The sequence below is a fragment of the Dromaius novaehollandiae genome, chromosome 8, assembly GCF_036370855.1.
Source record: "Dromaius novaehollandiae isolate bDroNov1 chromosome 8, bDroNov1.hap1, whole genome shotgun sequence".
Taxonomy (NCBI): domain Eukaryota; kingdom Metazoa; phylum Chordata; class Aves; order Casuariiformes; family Dromaiidae; genus Dromaius; species Dromaius novaehollandiae.
Genome location: NC_088105.1, coordinates 29,841,515 through 29,862,327, shown reverse-complemented (window position 1 = coordinate 29,862,327; position 20,813 = coordinate 29,841,515). Strand labels below are relative to the sequence as shown.

The following is a 20,813-nucleotide window of genomic DNA, read 5'->3' as shown; positions in this document are numbered from 1 at the left end:
GGGAAGGGGCCTTTGGGACATGTATCTAGCAACCTAGCTGGCCAGGGAGCTCCAGGCTGCTAGTCTGACCCCCTGGGCAAGACCCGCTCCCAGTGCCCATGGGGAGGCAGGGGTACTCACCTCTGTCTGCACCATAGCTGGCCGCTGCGTCCGCAAGGTCTTCACTGTCTGGAACATGTCAACTACCCCCTCATAGCGCATCCGTTCCAGCACAATGCTCAGCGTGATGAACACACCTGTGCGCCCGACCCCAGCGCTGCATGGAAGGAGCAAGAGGTGCCCTTAGAGACCCACCAGCTCCAGCAAGGCTTTGCAGAAGTCCATTCCCTGCATTGCTAGTAGGAGCAGCACAGGTGTCCCCAGCTTGTGGAGCACAGGGGACCTGCTCAGTGGGGCCAGGAGAGACCACAGGGACATCACCAGCCAGAAATGCCTTCCCAGCCCCATGGAAACCATCAATTCTACCTTGCCTCTGGATCTAGCCATCACTGTACCCTGCCCTGTGCAAGGACTCTTCCCAGGAGCTATGCACCAGTGCCACTGGGACACTGGGTTAATCTAACCACCCGCAGAAAGGCTGTCAAGGGGCTCCATGGATACTGCCGCCTCGTCATCCCACTGGCCTCTTGCCAGCAGTGCACGAGGGGAACACAAAGTGCAAGGGAGCTGGCAGCAGCCAGGCTGAATGTGGGTGGGGGAAATCTCTGTGGGCTGTGATCAGGGTGGAGGTGGGTGCTGATCTGCCCCCACTCACCTGCAGTGCACCGTGATGGGCCCATCCTGCCCGAACTGCTCCTTGGTCTTGTGCACCTGCCCGATGAAGTCGATGAAGCCCTCTCCTGTCTTTGGCACTCCCTGCTCAGGCCAGTCTGTGAACTGGAACTGGCGGATGGTCCGTGACTGGCCGTCCTGTGGGCACAAGGGTGTTATACACAAATCATGGGGGAGACAGCAAAAGGGTCTGATCTTGCTCACCTCAAAGCTGGTGCTGCTGACCTGCTCCCAGACTCCCTGGCCCAGGCCAGGCAGGAGGGTGGATAGGCCACAGGTGAGCCCAGGTAGATCTTGCAGCCTCACCACACCTGGGTGGCTGAGCTGAGCAGGGCCTTTGGGCACCCACGGGGTCCACTGAGTCACTGTCCTGGTCCTGTATGTGGCCCAGCTCCAGCACAGGACAGCATTTGCTGTCACATAAGGTCCTGTGCCTGGTCAGATGCTGCACACAGACTCCAGTTGCTGGGGAGTCAGTGTTAAACAGTTGCCCGTATGTGTGTCACACAGGCAAAGCAGGGTCTGATGCTGATAGGGATCAGCGAGCGGCTCCCCAGGTGTGACACAGCCAGCAAGAAAGGAACTTGTGGTGAGAAGGGCAGCAGGGGCTGGGCAGCAGCTCCAGCTGTCTGCAGGGCTAGACGGCGCATTGCTTTCCGGTCGCTCTGGGAGCTGCTGCACACTCCCCTCGCAGGCTGGGGCATGCAGAGGTGGGGCAGAGATGCTGGAGCCAGGGAGCCAGAAGCTGCACTCACCCTGGCATCTGTGACCTTGAACTCCCGCAGGATGTACTGTGGCATGTTGTACTCTGCCATGGGGTCAACCACGAAGTACTGGTACCGGGCAGAGCGCTCCGCGGGCCAGTACTGATGGCACTTCTCCTGTGGGTGAGGAGCATGGTGAGATGTTAACATTGACAAGCTCTCTCTCCTCCCCCCTGCTCCTTGGGAGCGTACGTGGCTGTGAGGCAGCAGGACCTGCCATGGGACACTGGTGCTGGCAGCGGTCTGCGGTGGCTATCCATGCAGGGCAGGCTCCTCCAGGCACGCACACTCTACCATGCACGTTGCCCCACCACTCCCTGGAGGGACGCAGGGCTCAGCCCTTGCTCTTTGTTCTTTGCTCTGTTCAGAGTCTCATCTCTGAAGTCTGCAACGAGAGCTGGCTCTTGCAGCCCAGCTGCAGCACGCAGCAGTCTGCACAGCGGTGATGCTGCCAGACGCAGTGGGTGCAAGCTGAGAGGCCGGGGCAGAGGAGGGCAGGAGTGACCCACACGCACAGGATAACCCAGAGCATGCTGTGTGCTATCAGACGAGCGCCACCAGGCAGGCTGGGGTGCTGGCGGAGCTCCCAGGCCAGGCAGGGTACTGCCCACCTTGCTGTGCCACCAGGGCTGGGATCAGCACCACCCCCATGAGGCTTCCCCATCCTGTGCAATCCCACCTGGCACATCCCTTGCTGCCAGCAAGAGCTTTGGAGTCTGCACAGTCAGTGGTCTGAGTCTCCTTGCGTGGCCAGGGACACAGAAACACCCCTCTTCTTTGGGAGATCAAGAGCCAGGGCCTCCCTCCAGCCCCAGAGGGGACGGGAACAGAGGGGATCCCCTCTCTTGGGCCACATGTCTTGGAGCTGCCCTCAGCCACCAGGACACCAGGGTTAGGGTTAGGGTGACTGCAGTGGGCTGAGCACCTGTGTACATGGACAGCAGCCACACAGCCCCCCTCTCCCCCAGGCGCGATTCATACCCGGCCCATCTCGCGCAGCTTTGTCAACATCACCACGATGGTGGAGTTGTGCTCCCAGAGCATCCGCCAGAAATCCTCTGTGGTCTCCGCCAGTGGTCCTTGCGTGGCGATGTAGGCCTTCTGCTGCCTGTGACAAACAAGATGGTGTTCAGACCAGCTCTGGGATGGCCAACAGCCTGCCCTCGGGGCGGCCTGCTTGGAGAGCTGCAGGTGGGCGGCTCTGTGCAGAGGGGAGGCAGAACTGACAATGTGGCCACAGGAGACGGGTCTCTAGGGCTGGACCATGGACTCTGTGCAAGGGATGAACCTACCCAGCACGTGTCCTCTGAGTGCTCACCACAGACACAGAGGGCACAACCTGGCACAGGATCCAGTAAGGCTGCCAGACCTTGCTGGGGTGACAGTGTCACCAGCCCAGCCAGTCACCCAGTGCTGGAAGACAGCAGGGCCCGTTCCCCTGAGGGAAAGCTGGCGGGTGCTGGCAGCCCTGGGAACAACCTGTCTCTCCTAGAGCATCGCTCTAAAACACTGAGGCTGCCGCCTCTCCCTGCTGGCCCGGGATCTGCTCTCCCACCAGTTTGGGTTAGCGGCACCAAGCAGGTGGCAGTGCCTAGGAGCAGGGAAAAAGAGATGAAGTGGGGCATGGCTGGAGCAGATTAAAGGTTACTCCGAGAGGGGCCAGTGGTGGTATGTCGGTTCCCCAGCTGGCTGGCGCTTCGCTTGCCATGTGGCCGGCTGCAAGAGCAGGGCTCCGGCGCCGCACGGCGGGCTGTGACTGCGGGCCTGCTTCGCCACCACGGGGCGCTGGAGCCCGCACGATGAGGGGTGGCATCTGCACATCTAGCATTTCATCTCTCCACTGGTGCTAAAAATTAATGAACGTGCTGCGGGACAGCTGTAATGTGCGGGATGAAGACAGGGGCTGCTTCAAGGTGGATTTATAAGACATGATAAAAAGCAGAGAGTGGAGGTGCACCAAGAAACAAAAGAGCTAATAAAGATGCAGCATCAGTGACGTCTGCAGGACCTGGGGCCAGCTGATCTCTTTAGATAACACCGAGGAAGATTGCTTGGTTCAGAGCAAAGGACAGGAAGAGATAACAGAGCTCTTTGGGGATGGGATAGGTAGCACATGAAATGCTACCACCTGCCGTGCTGGCAGCCCTCCCTCCACAGCACGGCCAAACAGAGAAACCAGCATCGCTCTTCATCGGCTGTGGAGACAAGACACGGAGGCTGCAGCCTGCCTGCCAGACTCCAGGCTGCCCGGGGTAGGTGGTCACACTAACGATGCGATGCTGCACAGCTCGCAGCCACCCGGGCAGGAGGGAGCGGAGGCTGCTCTGTGACAGCTTTTCCCCAGCCCCTTTGTCCTTCCCCATTACACGGTCCCATCCTGGGAGCCTGCCTTGCTGCCACCTTGCTGCATTGAGATGCTTACAGGGCAGCTCCCCTGCTGCTCCTGTCCGTTCTGGCTTCCATGTAGTCCTCCCCTCTGGGAACCCTTCCTGGGCTCAGCTGCTGGAGCAGAGAAGGAGGCAAAGAGCCACTAACCTGGATGCACCGACATCTGTTCCCTTTGGCAATGCCTTTTGCTGCTGGGAGGTCACCAGCCCATGAGCAGCATTTGAGCAGAGCTGTGCTGGAGGGGTCCCTGCCTCATCGCTGCATTCCCCAATTGTAGGCTGGGTGACCCTACCGTGATGGTGCACAGAGAATCACAGGCATAAGCCCTGTGTGCGCGCTGTCAGGATTCAATGGCTGGTCTGGATTACTGCCCAGGGAACAAGTTTGGAAGGACATGTGGCCACTGGGCTCTTGCCCTGCATTCTCCTCTCCTGGCACTTGGCGTTCAAGAATGTGATGCCAGCGTTTAGACAGAGAAACTGTATTATTCCTCCACAAGATCTCAGTTCATGCTGTTTAAAAGGTCTCTTGGGGAGCAGAACCTGGTGATGGGCTCCCCAATGTCCAACAGCAGCTCTGCCTGAGGATCCACAGAAACCACAAAATCAAGATGTGGGACAAGGAGCCTTGGGCTTCTGCTGCAAGCACCCCCCCTCTGTAGTTGCTAGTTGAAGGGGGACAGGTTTATACCAGATGCCACAGATGCAAAATGCATGCCAGGGATATCTAGCAGAAGGTCCTGTAAACCACTGCAGGAGCCAGCACAGCCTCCTGCCTCAGCCATGTGGGCATCTGTCTGCCACAATACGAGCAAGCCTGGCAGCTCTCACTTGCTAGCAGTCTTCACACATGGTAGCTAGCACTGGAGCTTCTGAGAGGATGTAGATAGATAAAATGCAGCAAAGTGATCCCCAACATACTTCCAGGCTATCAGGGCCAGTCCTCAGCAAAGAGGAGCAGGCAACTCTGCTCAGGTTCCCAAGCAGGAAGGAAGGGCTAAGGTGGCCCTTACCTGTATCCATCTATGAAGCTGGCGTTGATGTAATCAGAACCCTCCACACCCCGGATGGGCTGCAGACAGACTCTCGTCAGCTCGTATGGCATGATGTTCACGAGGCGGTTCTTGAATTTGTTGCATGGGAGGTTGGCACTGATGAAACGTGAGGTATGTGCTTTAGAGTTGGCCAGCAGCTGAAAGCAGAAGAGACCAGTCAGAACCCAGGCTGGGGACGCAGCAACCGGGGGGGTGAAATCGGAGCTCTGGACACAGGGGGAGCAGGGCAGGCAGGAGGCGCCCGGGGCAGCATGGCCGTGCTCTTGTGGAGGGACAGCCCCTGAGGAGCAGGTCTTTCTGAGCCAGATGGAGGGCTCTGCCATCATGTTACAAGGATGTAGGCTGCACCTGCCTGCTCCATTTCATACCAAATCAGTCCATTTTTCGGTAAAGCATCGGCCCCTCTGCCGTGGACCATCCTACACCTAGCTATGGCGTGGCCTTGTTGCTGGCTTTCAAGGCACAGCTGCAGGTACCAGCAGCTCCCCTCCAGGAGCATCATGGGGGGGGTCGCCTGCACTGACATGCTAGTGCAGCCCCAAAGCACATCAGAGACCCACACCAGCTCTCTGACCCACAGAGGGCCAGGACATGAAGCTGGGCACCTTGCTGAATGAGGGATACAGGCTCAGTCCTGTCAGGGAAGGAAGGCTTTCTATCCCCCAACAAAGTCATGCTATTTACTTCTCACCCCAGAAGAGCCCAAGAAAAATGTGAAACTTGTGACGTTTTTAGGCAACAAAGATCTATTTTGGGTTCCTGTGAGACATTTTATGGTTCTCTTTGAGCCTTGCAAGCTGGAGTCATGGTAAATGTGTTACCTAGGTTTGCTGGCAGAAATGTTCAAACAAAAGTTGCTCCTTTTCCCTTTTTTTCTTTTCTCTTTTAACAAAGGACTTTCTACAACGTCTCTCGAGCTGCCATTCTCGCTGTGTGTGGCAGAGGCTCAATGTGGGAGGACTGGGTTGCTCTCTGGGGAGCGATGCAGCCACGCGAGACCCTCCCGTATCCTGCTCCCCAGGGTTTCCTATGCAGTACGTATGGGGGCACTATCAGGGTGCAGAAGCAGCCAAGTTTTATTACTGTTCCAAAGTTCGTTCATTCTTAGAACAGTCACCAAAGTTGAACCTAATTCTGTGGGTCCCTTGAGGCGTTTCTCAGGGAAGGTGTCACCATGTGACACAAATGCAGCACACAGGGTTCTGACACTGTAAGTGTGACATGTAAATCTCCCCCTCTCTCTCTCATACGCACACACACACACGTGCAAAAGGAGGAGATGCTGGATTAAAGAGTTTTCACCTCAGAGCCCAGGAGGTGAGCCTTGCAGATGCATGAATACCCTCCTGTCCTCTCCCCATCCAATACCTTCCTTCCTACACATACACAACTCTGTGAATTTTTCTGTTCTTTTGAGAGAAGTAGCTCCCTTGGTCTGTGGAGATACTTCTACTGTCCAAGCCCTGGGCACTAGCAGCTCTGGTGACCGCAGGACAAAGTTGCTCTGTCTTTCTCAGTTTATGTAGAAAGTCAATATTTTGCTTCTCCTCCTCCTTTATCATTTGGTGGGAATTCCCAGGGTGAAGCTGTATTGCTGCAGTTCGTTTTGAGACCTGCATGGTCTGCTGCCTCCCTGCATGAAATGTATTCCCTTGCATGAGTTCACTGGACTAATGCACCTCGTCTGAGGACATGGGTGCTTACCAGAGCTGTTTTCCATCTCCAAGGTTGTAATAAATATACGCAACGGGTGGTCACGGACAAACACAGCAAAACGTGGGCCTAGCTTTTTAAAACCAGTATGCCTTAAAACACTGCCTTCACCAATTCTGGATACTGAGGCTTGGTGTCTAGATGGTTAAAGGATAACAGAGCTCAGCATTGAAGAGATGAGACTATAAACGTCTCACATATTTAAATTGGAGCCGTTTCCAGACAAGTTGTTCACAGTAACATCAATTATCACTAACACGATCTGCATCTGATTTCAGATGCAGCTCCTGCCGCACAATGAACCTAGAGCTCAACGTGCTGCTGCGAACTGCGCATCCATCTGCCTTTTATATTCTCCCCAGAAACTGCCAATCCGGGAGCGACCATGGCCAATACAAGCTTTACAATTTGAATGTATTTTAAATCACTGCCTACCTGGTTTAGAAACGTACAAATGAGTAACTGTGTATGCAAAAATCCCTGGCTCTCCTCTCCCATCCCCTGGATAAGCTGCTCAGTGGGGCTATGTGGGCAGGGACATGGCCCTGGGGAAGTGGGTGCTAGGGCTCTGCCACCAACCTTGAACTCCAGCTCCATTGCAGTAACGCTCTCGCCTGGCGGGACCTGGGTCAGCTTCTGAATGTGAGCAAAGAGGTTGCGAGCAGGCACCTCGGTATTACCACACGTTGCTGCCTCCAGCAAGGCCTCGTGGATGAAGATGTATTGGTCCTCTGTCTGCACCATGTAGTTGCGCTGCGAGCGCATGCATGTCACGTGGCCGTAGATGTCCACTGTTTTCTCGTGCTTCATCCGCTCCAGCATGGCATCAATGACAATGAAGCAACCAGTTCGGCCCACGCCAGCACTGAGGGAACAAAGCACGTGGCCTGAAGTGACGCTGCCTCCTACAGACACCACGCCAGCTCCGCTGCCACTTAAGAGAACACCTGGACCCCAGAGTGCACAAAAGCAGAGCAAAGGGTGCTCCCTGCGCTAAAGGCAGATGAGCTGAGCAGCAAACAAGAGGTGGCAGGAGAAGGGAGACAGGTATGGGAGAGTGCGGGAGGCAACTCAGCCCTTCTGTTGTCTCCCTTCCACTGGCGGAGCACAAAGGACATGGTACCATTATGCCGGTCCAGGCAGTGGCTGGCAGCACCTTCACCGGGGAAGGAGAAATGTGTTTAGCACACGGGAGAGTGACAGTGTACATGTCCATGGAGTCAGAAGACCTGGAATCCAGGCTGGGCCCTGGTACCAGTGAAGCCCACAATTTCAAGCCTGCTTCTTCCCTAATCTCAGTCACTGTTTCCTAACCCAGAAAAAAAGAGAGCCAAACCTAGAGAGAAAAGCCGAAAGGGGAGAGAGGTCATGCATTTTTACACTATGCATTTTGCTTAAGCACTAGACACCTTTCTGTGTCTGTCGGAAAAGCAGTAGCAATCCTCAAACTGCTCAGCCCCAGAGCACCCCCAAAACAAGAGATATGCTGTCTTGACATGTAACATAGGGAGAAATATGAAGATGGACATTTCCTCATTTATGGTGCAAGACAGATCCTTAACAGGGCTTTAATACAGCTTGTTTGTGCATTAATTATGCCTCACTCCCATCTGAAACAGAGCATGAAAGAAGAGTATTAAACACTGCTGGTAAGGTGTATGCTGGAATAGCAATGATGGAGTGGTTTGCTTAGTAATGGTCCCCACTTGGCTGGTATAAATAAATCTCAGGCGAGAAAAGATGCTGAACCTTAGCAGACTAATATTTTCACTGAAAGAGCCCCCCTTCTACCCTGCCGAAGAGTTCTACTGTAAATACTATGCATGAACATTTGCAGAGGTAGCTGCATGCATGTCTGTCCACGCTGTACCTCTGAAAAGTACCACACACATATGCTGAGCACATTCATGTTATTTTTAAACTCTGCTTGCTCTTTTGCAAGAAGAAAAAGAGTGTTCTGAGGCCCTCTGTAGAGCAGCACTGTCTAATCTGACAGAGCAGCAGCAATACAAATTTCACCACTGTGTTGCTGCCACTAGCTACTGACCTGTTCCCCGACTACGTATGCTGCGAGGGTTATGCTACCATGTAACCTTCCCTGCAGGAAGAAGAGTCACCACTTTTAGCTGGACAACTCAAGTCTCCTGTAGCCAGAAGGCATGTGCCCAGGTGCAGTTTTGCAAACACAGACCTACCTGCAATGGACAACCATGGGCCCAGCATCTGGTGGGTTACAGGCCTTGACCCGTCGCAGGAAAGCTAGGATGGGGGTAGGGTATTCTGGTACCCCGTGGTCAGGCCAAGCCATGAACTGGAACTGTCGCAGTTCTCGCTTCTCGCTGGAGCCATTCTGGTGAAGAAAGTTCAACAAGAGTTTAGTGTGTGAAGTCTCATCCTGGGAAGGGAACTCTCTGATGGGGTAACAGCAGGCGTTTAGCAGCGTGCGTGCTCCTGCACGTATAGGGCTTTTGCCAGTGAAAATTTGGAGGCGGAGTACAGGCTCCTTGCAAGGCCTCCATACCCATGGATGCTCCATGGAAAAGGCCAGGTGATGAAGCTGTGGAAAGCCAGCTGATGCTGACAGCAGAGCAGCTCTGCAGGATGGAGCAGTCTGGCAGGAAGGGGGAATGACTCCGCTCTGCACAGCACGGGGTCACTGCCCTTGCACTCGCCACATGCCCAGGGAAAAATGGGCACTGGCCACAGAAAGGCCACAGCAGCAGGTTTGCTCTCTGCTCCTCCATATCACAGGGTCTCTACAGGATGGCTGGATCAGTCCCGCATCTGCAGCGGTTGCCCTTCTCCTGTGTCAGCATAGTTGGGTGATGCATGCAGCTATGTGGTAGGACTGGCTGGGTGACTGCTGGGGGCGAGATGCCTTTCTGGGGAGTAAGTGGGTCCCGGCCACGACCCTCCTGCGCTGTCAGCCAGCAGGGCCCAGACTTAGTCACGCACAGAAGCTGTTTGCATTGCTGCGACACGCTGCTGCTAGCGCTGGCCCCTGGGATTTCCAAACACTAATGAGGTGCGCAGCAGGCAGGAGAGAAGGGCACGCACGTCAGCACGGCCCCTCCATTTGCATTATTAGTGACAGGAGTGCTAAAAATTCCCTGCTTCCTATGTTGTCTCTCTAATGGGAGGACAGCTGTTACATGTACACTCGCCAGAGGCAAGCACGGCCTTTGCTCTGCGGCCCCATCGCAGGGTCTGCACGCGTACGGGAGAGCATCAGGTGTCCTGGCCAAAATCCAGCAGCGGTCGGATGTACAACTAGCAGCCGGTCTCCCGCTGCAGTCCAGCTGCGAGAGACGGCCCACGCGTGACTAGCCGCACAGCCGGCTGAGGCAGGCGCAGCCGGCTTCCCCTGCCCGCGAGCTGTGCAGCGTCCTGCAGCATCTGGCAGTGGCACAAGGGCCTGGCCACCGCACCGCCTGCACACTACCCACGGCGCAAACAGCCTGAGCCAGCGCCATACCTTGTACAGTGCAAAGGTCCGGACGGTGTAGGTCGCCAGCTCGACTGTGTCCAGCAGAGTGACCTGGATCATCCCATAGGTTTCCGTACCCCGGCTCGGCCAGTACTGGTCACACTTCACCTACAGGAAGGAGAGGAGAAAGGGTCACCACTGGGCTGCCAGCTAGGGCATCTGGCGGAGAGGAACAGGGCTCTGCCCTCCAAAGGGCAACAGCAGAAAGGACTCACTGTGCAAGGGAGTGTGGGGTGCAGAGAAGGCACAACCTTCCCCCGCAACACCCCCGGCCCCATGGGGTCCCTGCCAGCATGCCCCCGGACAGCAAGCCACCCTGGTGACAGAGGGGATCCAGCCGACGGCCAGACCTCCGGCCTGGGCGCTGCACCTGCTGGGCTGAGCCCTGACACCCTTCTTGCACCGCCACGAGCTCGAGTGCACTGCACATCCTCGAGAAGTGCCGGCCTGCCCTTCTGGCAGGTGCTGCATCCCTTGAAATCCAAATCTCCCATCTGCTTCCAAAATTGCTCCACAGCAAGGCACAGATGCAAACTCAGACCCAGCCATGACTTCTCTTCCCTCTGCGACAAGACTCAGCCCGTGGCAAAACCACCCCTTAAACCGTTTCCTAGAGGCGGCACGCACTGCCCCATTACAGACACCGCTGCTCCCTGGGGACCCCCAGCCCTGCCAGGCATGTGGACCAGGCACGTGGACCAGACCCCCAGCCCCGCAGACCAGACGCCAGGGCAGTTTGAGCTACCAGTCACAGCTCCTGCGGCAAGCCGGGTGCAGAGCCCTACCCCGGGCCAGCGCCCCAACCCGCTGCCCCCTTCCTCTCCCCGCCAAGCCCTCCCTGCTCGCCTGCCCTCCGTGCCCTCCTCCCCCTCGGCTATTCGCAGCTCTGCGTTTACAAACTACTCCTCCAGTTTTGTGGTCTCCAGCCCTAGCTCCCTCTTTAATTCAGCACCCAGAGCTCCCTGGTGAACCTGGTGCCCGGCTCCCCTGCTACGCGGAGCCGCAGCGCCGGGCTGACAGCAGCAAGGCTTCCCTCCCACCCAAGCGCGCACCACCGAAAATGCCTTCCCGCCCTAGGAGAGAGGAGTGAATGGAAGATCATCTGTGCTTGTCAAGGAATAGTAAACTTAATTATTAGCTGAGCGTGTTTACAGGGGAGTGTGTGGGATGGGAAACAACAGGCTTAATTAGAAATCAATGGAGTTCTGCCTTTTAATTGAAGATGCTTTAAGCAGGGTGGGGTTGGTAAGAGCAAAGAGCCCAGCTCCAGCACTGGAGCTACTGCTGTGCTGCATCCCTGGTCCCAGGGGCTGCAGCTGCCCCTGACTTTTTGAGTCTGGGCTCGCAAAGTGGTCCCTTGGCCGAAGTGCCCGCAGCAAGGCTGCCTGACGGGGCTGGAGGAGTTGGGGTGGTCTCCAGCCCCCCCCAGCCCTGTGCGGGGCAGGACTCGGAGCAGCACTTCTCCCCCTGCTCCGTGGCCACCCGCTCTCGCAGCCGCTCCGCGGGCTCAGGTGTGCGCTCGCAGCCAGAGTGCTCGCAGTGCGCTGGGCCCCCGCTAGGCCTCGCTGCGCGGCCGCCTCCCCATGGCCTGCCACCTCTGGGCGAGCGGCTCCCCTCCCCGCCACGCGCCGGCTGCGGCGCTGTGTTTGCACGAGCACAAAACAAACTTCAGAGGAGTTCCCTGCGAGGGATAATAGCAGTGCCTGGGCTGGTAATTGAAAATTATTTATTCATGACCAGATAAGAGTCAGTCACATTTTCTGCCAAATTTACCCATAATGTTTATGCCCCATTTTCAAGCTCTGTAAATTTTATGCTGAAGCCGATGCACTGTGGCACTAAAGCAGATAAGAGATGTTTTCTTCTGGCAGTGCTTGTTTCTCATTAACTTAAGGAGCACAGCAATGTCCTGAACAGCCATTTATCGCGGCTTTGCTGAGTGGCTGCTGGCCCTCCCTTCCGCTGCCCAGCGCCCGGGAGCAGCCGGGCACCCCTCTTCAGCTGGAGTGCTCTGCTCTGCTCCCGGCCCAGCTTGCCAGCTCCAGATGGCTTCACCACCAGCAAGACGGCTGAGCGGGACAGCATGGGGCTGCCAGGCCCCTTCTCTCTCGGATCCCTTCACGACCAGCCCACCTTTACACCCCTGCCCGGAGGCACGAAGTGCAAACGCAGATCACAGCCCAGAGCTGCCGCTTGGTGCTCGGAGCTGGGAGAGAACAAGCCACTGTGCTGCTCTGGGAGACCTCCCTCCGGCCCGGCTCTGCTCGGGCTCTTGGGGATTGCCCACGGTGGGAGAAATTCTGCTTTAACATTGCCCTCGTGCTACGCACCCGGGCTAGGACTCCGGGCTCCGGGAAAGCTAATCTACAATGTGTGTTTCTGAACCACCACCAAATGATTCTGAAACTGATTGTAAAGCTTTGAAGGCAGCTAAATTGCACAATCCAGCCATTTCTATCCTTTATGTGCCTCTCGCTTTGTGAAAACATGAAAAAGGGAGGATGATTTGGACCATCAAGCCAGCTGAAATTGCAGACCATAAAAGCCAATGCTCTTTAAAGATTTTTTCCCCCTGCAGCTCAGGAGCCCTTTAAAGCACTGTCAGCCCCACAGGGCCGCAAAGCTGCTGCTGGGCCCGGCCGGCTTATCTACGCACAGCAGTGCTAAGGGGGATGTGCAGGGCTCACTCGGGGAGGAGGCAGAGCCTGCCCTGTGCCGGGCACCTCACCACACAGCCCGGCTGCCTGGCCCCAGGCTCCGCAGCGGAGACATGCTCTGCGCTGCCCCAGAGCCCTTTGGCAAGGGGCCTGACAAGTAAGGTCACCAGCGGTAACGCAGTGCAGTGCCCACGCCTGGAGCAGTGCTGTCCCATGGCATCCCACGGACCTTAGCAGGCAGCGACACTGCAGGGATCCAAGGGGACTGTGTGGTTGCATTAGATCAGGCTTGAAGGCTGCGGAGTGGAGTAAACTGCAAAACAGGGGCTCATGTTGAAAGCCAGCAGCGATGGAAAGTGACTGGGATTTTTCTCAATCCCAGAAACGTGTGCTCCTAAGCAAGCTCTCAGTACCATCACCAAAGGGGAACGAGGACAGGGAGAGCAGGCAGGTTGCTGTGGAGGATGCTGGAGAAGCCAACAAAAAAACAGAGAAAATGCAAACAGAGAAGTGATCTGTGTGTCCAAATACCAGCTCCCTACTGGGATCCTGCCGTAAATGGGTATCACGAGGCACCTCCGGGCCAAGCAATCCCATTGCAGCTCTCCAGGGAAGAGCCTTTGCTCTGCTCCCTCTACAGAAGTCCCATGGTCCACGTGGGGCTGCTGCAGCTCAGGAGCAGCTGGGCCACCCCACTGCCTCTACCAGGAGCCCTCCTTTCCGGCAGCGACCTCCACCAGCGCTGGAGAAAACGGCCCCTTTCTCATCAGTGCTGGCCATGGGCCAAAGGCGCCAGCCCAGCAGAGGCAGGCTGAGAGCCGGGCAGCGGACGTGGGGCTGGGCTCATGCCCCGGGCGGCACGCTTGGGCAGGCTGCCTGCCTCTGCCCGCGGCAGGGATTTGCAGGGCCCATCCCGCCGCTGAAAGCCTGGCCCAGGGCTGGCCGCACGCACTGTATTTGGGACAGAAAGCAGTATCACAGACGGTAAGTAAGGGATGGCACGAGAGGGAGCGTGCTGAGGGGAGCTAACACACAGCTCAGCCGCATGGACGTGTCGGGCAAAGACAAGCACCTGGGGGGTCGAAGGGAACCTGTCACCTTAGAGAAACACGCACCTGCGAGTGCCTTCCTGCAACCGAGCAGCCCAGAAGGTAGGTGAGTCAGGACTCTGGGCACGGATTTACTTGGCAACCAAAAAGGGCTTTTCCTCATACTCCAAATGAACCTTCCACCACTGAAATACAAAGGAGCAAAATCTCCATACAACCCCTCACTGTGGAGCGGCTGATCAGCAGCTTCCGAAGCTGCTGGTTCGGCCCCTGCACCTAGCCCCGAGCTGCCGGTGGGTCTTATGTACCTCCCCTTGTGCTGGGGTGGGTGATCGCGGCCGTTTGGGAGAGCAGGCAGGGCTGCACAGCCGGGCAGTGGAGTGCCAAGCTGGTGCTGGATCCCCAGAGACAGCTTCCCTCCGGGGAGCACCATTTTTCTCCTGCAGGCAGCAGGGCATTTGTAGAGCTAGGGAAGCCCACGAACAAAGGCTATTTTTGTACACGCAGGAAAGGCAGACCTGTTTTGCCACAGTGATGTGCTGCTCCAGCTGCATCCTCCCAGCCAGTGTGGGCTGGGACACCCCTGCGAGCATTTCAGTGCTAAGGCTTTGAAACGGAGGGAGAGCATGCGGACAAAAGTTTCAGCTAAACCCAAACTTGACGGTTTCTGCTTCTAGAGAACAAGCTTATTGGGCTAAAAATAACCAGTGCTTCACAGCTTGAGCACACAGCCCCTTCTCCTGTGGTTGGCATGGCAACACTAAAATATTCTGCAAGCACAAACGCTCACTGCTAAAATTTTACTTTTAGGAACAAACCAAATCACGTGAGGCAGAAGCTGCCTCCTGCTTGGGCAGGCTTTGCCCAAGGGTGCATCAGGGCACATGAGCATTTCGGTCACAGCTTACAAGCCGCGAGTACTCAAGCTTCAAGGACCGAGTAGGGACCTCTGTCACCAGACCCCACAAGCACCGTCTACAGCGAGGGCTCCTGCCCCCTCCTCTCCACCCCACGCTGTCCCCATGGTCTGCAGGCAGCTTTGCACTTATTACATCAGCATGTCTAATCTTGGCAGTATGAACTGATTGTTTATACATGTTGTCATTGGACAAGGCACAAATTATTCTTGTTGCTGCAGCGAGACTGTCAGCCATTCCCCTGCATTGCCAGGGACACCAGGGCCCTGTCAAGCTGCAGGATGCTGCTGATACCACTTACTCATAGCAGCTCTCAGCTTCTGGGACACAGCCCTTGGGCTTTCAGGAACTGTCAACAGCTCCCCATTTCAGAGCTTCCCTCTCTCCCTCCGGAGCGAACGTTGCCGGCAGAAAAAGGATGGGTGTGCATGCATGCATGCAGGCAAGGCAGAGGCTAATGAGTAGCACAGCAACAGCAGGTTTTGCCTCCCTTTTGCCCCCAAAAGAGATATTCAGAAGGCATTTGTTGCAGGGCGGTGGTTGGGCTGCCTGAGGAATGCCTGCAGCCTGCAGCGGTGCCTGCAGCAGTGGCCTCCACAAGGGACCTGCATCTCTCTGGGTTTGAGCCGATTCTCTTTACGCTGTGATATGTTCCCATCCCCCTGCCATGCTCCTACTATCAGCTCCAGAAAAGAGAGGAAACACACAATGTACCCTGGATTTCTCCTCCAGCCTGGTCATCATGACTATAGTTGCTGTTCTCTGTTCCCACACCATCCTCCAGAAGTCGCTGAGGGTTTCCGGCAGCGGTCCCTGCGTGGCGATGTAGGCATTCTGCTTTCGATACCCGTCGATGTAGTTGGCATTGATGTAATCACTCCCTGGTACCCCTGCGGAGAAAGAGGGCCAAGCGTTACTCTGGGGGCAGCACGCAGCACCGCACTCATCCTGCTGCTGGGCCACAGGGGCTAGGGAAGAGGCTGGCGCGTTCACACGGCTCTTAACAAGTCTCCCGTACAGGGTGACGCCAGAATCTCTCCCAGGGACCCTGCACAGTGCAGGGACAGTGCCTGAACAAAGAAGAGCCCTTTGTAACCAGCACATTCAAGGAACAATCAGGCAGCATAAAAGCCAGGAGACTGCTGCCACCCGCACGCAAAGGGAAGTTCACAGGCAGGAATATTAAGGAGCTCGTTTGGCCCCAAGCAACTGATTGAAATAATTGTCTTAAATTCGCCAGCTATTTGTTATGGTCCTCCAGCACCCCTTAAAAGTGCTGTTGCTTCATTAGTTTCATGCTCCTATCTGTGAGCAGAGGATGTTCGGCAAAGAACGTCCTCCCACCCCTCCTGCGGGGCAAAGCACCCCACGGGGAGCCTGAGATCTTCCTCTCACCGCCACCAAAACCCTCCCCAGTGTAAGACCTTCCTCTGCTGCCCAGTGTAAGACCTTTCTCTGCTGCCGGCTGGCAGAGGCAGCTCCAGCTCCCACCCTGCCTGCAGCACCTTGTAAGAAAGGACTTTCTTTTAAAGGCCTTTAAAATGCAAACACACAGTTACTTAAATAAATGCAGCAGAATGCTGGCCCACGGCTGAGTTTCCAAACTCTGCTCAGCATGGGCTGCTCAGGCTGCTCAGTACCAGCTGCAGGGAGGAAAAGCAGCAGGAAGTCTCCTCATCTCCCAAGGAGAGAACGTCTGCATTTCATTAGAGAAAGGAAATAAAGTTGAGGGTCTCCTCCCTCACCCTTTTGTCCTGGGGAATTTTCGACAGGTCCCAGCAGCCTCCAGCTGGAACAAAGCGCTGGCAGCTCTGGGAGAGGCAGCACCAGCTGGAGTGCAGCGCCTGGCTCCCCTGGCATGGGTGCGAAGCATCTGGCAGGGCGCTTTGGGAACGGTTCCCGGGAAGACACAGACACTACTTACAGCAACTCAGCCACGCTGGAGGACAGGGATTCCCCTATGTGCTCACCCCACAGCTGTCTGCTGGGGTTTGCCCACGACCAGCCATGCCATGCCCTCACATAGCTGCTGCCGCCAGCAGGGCTGCTGATGAGGGACCAGCCGGATCCCCTCCTCCTCCCACAGAGGATGAGCGGCGCATTAGCCTTAGAAAAGACACTTTATCCCAAGATAACGATAAAGAGCATCATGACTGTAGGACAACTTGCATGCAAAGCCAAGCCCTAGGCTTTTCCCCAAGCAGGGGTCCATTCAATTAGCTGCAGCTTCCTCACGCTGCCCACAAGCGGCTCTGTGCTGGCGCCGGAGAGGGGTTCTTATAAAACAGGCAGGAATGGGAGCTTGCGTGAGCCAGGGCTCCCATCGCTGCACTCCAGCTCCCTCCCAGGGGACTACGAGCAGGCACTACGAGCGGGCACTAGTCCGAATCCCAGAGCCTGCAGCCCCCTTTGCAAGTGTGGAGCCACAGGGGTCAGTGCTGTGAACACCAGGGCCCCCCCATCCTGCACAGCTCTGGGCACTTACTTGGGGACAAACACCAATCAGTGCTGGGGAAGGTGCCACCCTGCAGCCAGGCTGGGACAGAGAGCAGCAGGGTGAACAGGCCCCCAACCTGCTCTTTAGGACCTCTCAGCGGAGGGCCCAGCAGAGCTGAGGAAGGCAGCTGAAGTCACACAGTGGGGCCGACAGCAAGGGGAAGGGCTCCCGGGGGCCAGGGAATGGGCTGCCTCAGACACCCCAGCTGGCACTGGCAGCAGCAGCAGTTCTGCAGAGCCCTTCCTGAAGCTTTTCTGTTGCCAACCAGAAACATACATTTGCCAAAGGTGATGCCTAGATGTGTTTCTTGGTGTTTTCTCCTACTTGGTGGAAAATAGGGAAAGACGAGGTCTCCTGTCACTGCCAGGTTCAGCCATTTCCTGGGGTGGGGGGACCACATATGCACCCCCCTCCTTCGTCATGCGGGAATGCCTCTTCACAGTAGTTGGAAGGGCATACGCTTGTCCCGCTGTGTACAGAAGCATCCTTGCCCAGCTGTCCTTCATGCCACCCAGAGGTGATGGTGTGCCCACCCTGGAGTCCTCTCTTACCGTCGATGGAGGTCAGGATGACACGCGAGTGGTCATACGCGATCACGTTTGCATAGCGGTTTTTCGGTTTATTCACTTCCAGGTTGGAGTTCTCCCAGGTGAACTGCTGTCCTGGATCTATGGACTGTGGAAGAGAGGGAGGGAAGGAGGCAGGAGTGGTTACGGCACAGTGGGACGCTGCAGGGCACATCATTTCAGCAAGGGCATCTGCATTCCCACATCCCCCTTCCCTGGCCAGATGCAGCTTCCTTGGGTGTCCCCAGCAGCTGTGTCAAGCCAGACCACACTAAAGCCCAGTTCCCAGACAGCAGTGGGACCTGTCTCCCTGTGACCTGGAGGCCAAGGCCCCCTCGCTGGGGCAGCCAGCTGCGGATGTAGTTCTACCTCTGCTCTCGCTCTGTGCTCATCTTTCCCTCTGGAGCTACCCGCCAGCAGAAATTTGGTTGCATGCCAAGACTCCATGGGGACCTGACTGTGCAGTTCTTGACCTAGCGGTTTTATTAGTTGTTGAACTGCAGTCTCCTGAAATATAGCAAGCCCTGGGTGTCTTGTGCCCCAGGAGCTTTGGGTATTAGTGTCCTGTAAGAGAGCCTATGAGCTTCTGCTAGGGAACAGTCATGAAAATTGATAGGTTACTATCTGCTGCTCCAGCTACTTATGCAATGTAAACATCTCTCGTCTGAGTTAATAGAGTGACAAGGAACTATAAACCTGAAGAAGAGACGTGGTTATAAATCTTGACCTAAGGCCCACGTGCTATGCAATGGCCTGAAAAGCATACATCATGATCCCGCCTGCAATGCTAGCCTTGCACAGCCTGTATTTCCTCCCACGGGCCATGTGCCTGGTGGCCTGCCCAGCACAGCCGTGCCAGTCTCCGTGTGTCCAGCCCTGCTCTCCTCCACGCAGCCCCTTCCCACAGCTGTCATCTTTGTTGGTGCACAAAACAAGGGGAAAAAGGACCATCCCCAAAGCGTTCGTCTGGGATGGGATGGCCTCTCTGGCTCAGAGGTGTGTGTGAGAGAGAGATCGAAGAGGCACCCAGGTAAAACAGCTGCCTCATGCAGGGACTTGCTCTCCATATGCAGCTCCGGGCAGGCCCAGGGCAGGCAGCTACTACCAGCAATCAGTCATCCCACGAACACCCTCCCGACATTTCCAACACAGTCAAAGCCTTCTTAAAATCATGCTCTGACTCAGGGTCCCCGAAGCTTTGCTAGCCATGAGCAAAAGTACTGAGCAAACAGGCCAGGCCAGGGGAAGCACCGCACATCACTCTGTCTGCAGGCACCAGCATTCATCTCGCTTGGCGCAGAGCCATGTCAGAAGGTTTCTCAGGCAACAAAACACCTGTGAGTCAGTCTGCTGTGGCTCAGCCATGGGCACCAGGCTGAGCTGGGAGGCACAGCCCCATCAGCCACCCACCAGCCATGCACACGGGGACACCCAGTGCTCTCCCACGCTGTCAGGGAGACGCTTTCCAACGCCCGGCAGCAGGTTGTGGCAGCCAGCTCGGATGTGGAGCGCAGACACTGCCTGCGTCCCCGCGACAGTGCCATGGGTCTTGCTGCACGCGCAGGGCACAGGCCGGGCAGCAGCGGCCCGTCCCCACACGGCCCACGTCGCTGGCTGCCTGCAGGCAGAGAGGCCAGCGCTGACGGAAACGCACAGGAGGATGTGACATCACAGCGATGCTAATAGGCAGTTTGGGAAACGTAGGATGTAAATAGACATTTCCCACAGAAAACCTATAATTTTCTATTATCAGAGTAATAAGCAGGCAGCAGCAGCACTCGGAGGCGCTGCGGCAGGGTGGGTGGGAGCGGCGAATGCCAGAAATGCTCCGGGCTGGAAACCCGCCGGCTGGGCTGCCACGGCCCTTGCATGCTCCTCTGCCCACGCACAGAGCTGTCCCAGGGCAGCTCATCGCTCCCCGGGGCACTTGGCTTTGTTCAGATTTGCACAGTAGGGCATTCACTGAATCAGCTTTTTAGATGTTGTCCTCCCTTGGCTGCGGACTGCGTGGCAGGGACAAGCGCCACCCACCTCACGGCAGGGTTTGCCAGCTGAACTGGAGAAGTGCAACAGAAATAACCAAAGGCATGAAAAAGTCTTTATAAGAGGAACAAAATGTGTAAGGATGTTTCTGAAAGGGGATTTGATACTGGGCTAGTCAATCCTGAGTGGCCCGGAGAAGACCCATGTGGAATGGGTGTTTGCTGTTTCTTGTGAGACTATTACTAGCAGGCAGCAAACTTGCGTCCCACAGGAGGTCCAAGACAAACAAAAGGAGCCGCTTCTTGGAAAAACACGTAATTAAGCTGTGGAAGTCCTTGCCTCGCAACAGCGTGGATGCAGCAGGTCTGTGCGGGTTCAGCAACAAGACGAACTAGTGGGGGAAATCCATCGAGGCCTGCTAAAGACAGCCTTCGCTGGGAGAAGAACCTACTGCTTCCTCCTCAACAAGGTGGCCTAAGCCCGCACAGACAGCCCATGCAGGGAGCCAGCTGGCTGGCTGTGGAGCGGGGAGGCTGGCCCTGAAGGTGCGAGTCAGCTGCTTCTTGCTGCTGAGGAGCACCACAACGAAGCACCAACCCTGTCTGCGCCCAACGCCTGCTCAGCGCCAGGTGCAGGCGGATGCCAGCATCCTTCCTCCGCAGCGCAGGCAGGGGCTGCTCAGGACTGACGCTCAATCTACGCCGCACATCGTGGCCGAAAGGCTGCAGGGCTCCCCCAGCGGCGGGGTGCACTATGCTTTGCACAGTAAGTCGGTGTCCTGCCACGGCAGTGAAAGGGCTATTTCCTGGGGGACACGAGGCTGCAAAGAGTCCCCCAAACTGAGGAGCAGCATCAAGGTGTTGCCATTAGGGTTAATTGCTTTGATGTGAAATGACGATGTGCAGAAATGGTCTAATCACCAGCAGCCTCTTAAGAGGGCAAACAGGTGAGAAAGTCAGAAGTAATA

At 56.4% G+C, this 20,813-nt stretch overlaps 1 protein-coding gene across 5 annotated transcripts in view; it reads right to left on the bottom strand.

Moving 5' to 3' along the window:
- PTPRF (protein tyrosine phosphatase receptor type F) overlaps positions 1–20,813 on the bottom strand; it is a 394,663-nt gene that overhangs the window by 2,156 nt on the left and 371,694 nt on the right. For all 5 annotated transcript variants that reach the window (XM_064516086.1, XM_064516084.1, XM_064516088.1 and 2 more), the window contains 10 exons: positions 17,849–17,972; positions 15,515–15,690; positions 10,166–10,285; positions 8,886–9,040; positions 7,270–7,555; positions 4,936–5,114; positions 2,517–2,643; positions 1,527–1,652; positions 755–909; positions 121–256 (listed from right to left, as the gene is read on the bottom strand). In XM_064516086.1, coding sequence (XP_064372156.1) covers positions 121–256; positions 755–909; positions 1,527–1,652; positions 2,517–2,643; positions 4,936–5,114; positions 7,270–7,555; positions 8,886–9,040; positions 10,166–10,285; positions 15,515–15,690; positions 17,849–17,972 — 1,584 coding nt within the window. The remainder of the gene's footprint in view (positions 1–120; positions 257–754; positions 910–1,526; positions 1,653–2,516; positions 2,644–4,935; positions 5,115–7,269; positions 7,556–8,885; positions 9,041–10,165; positions 10,286–15,514; positions 15,691–17,848; positions 17,973–20,813) is intronic.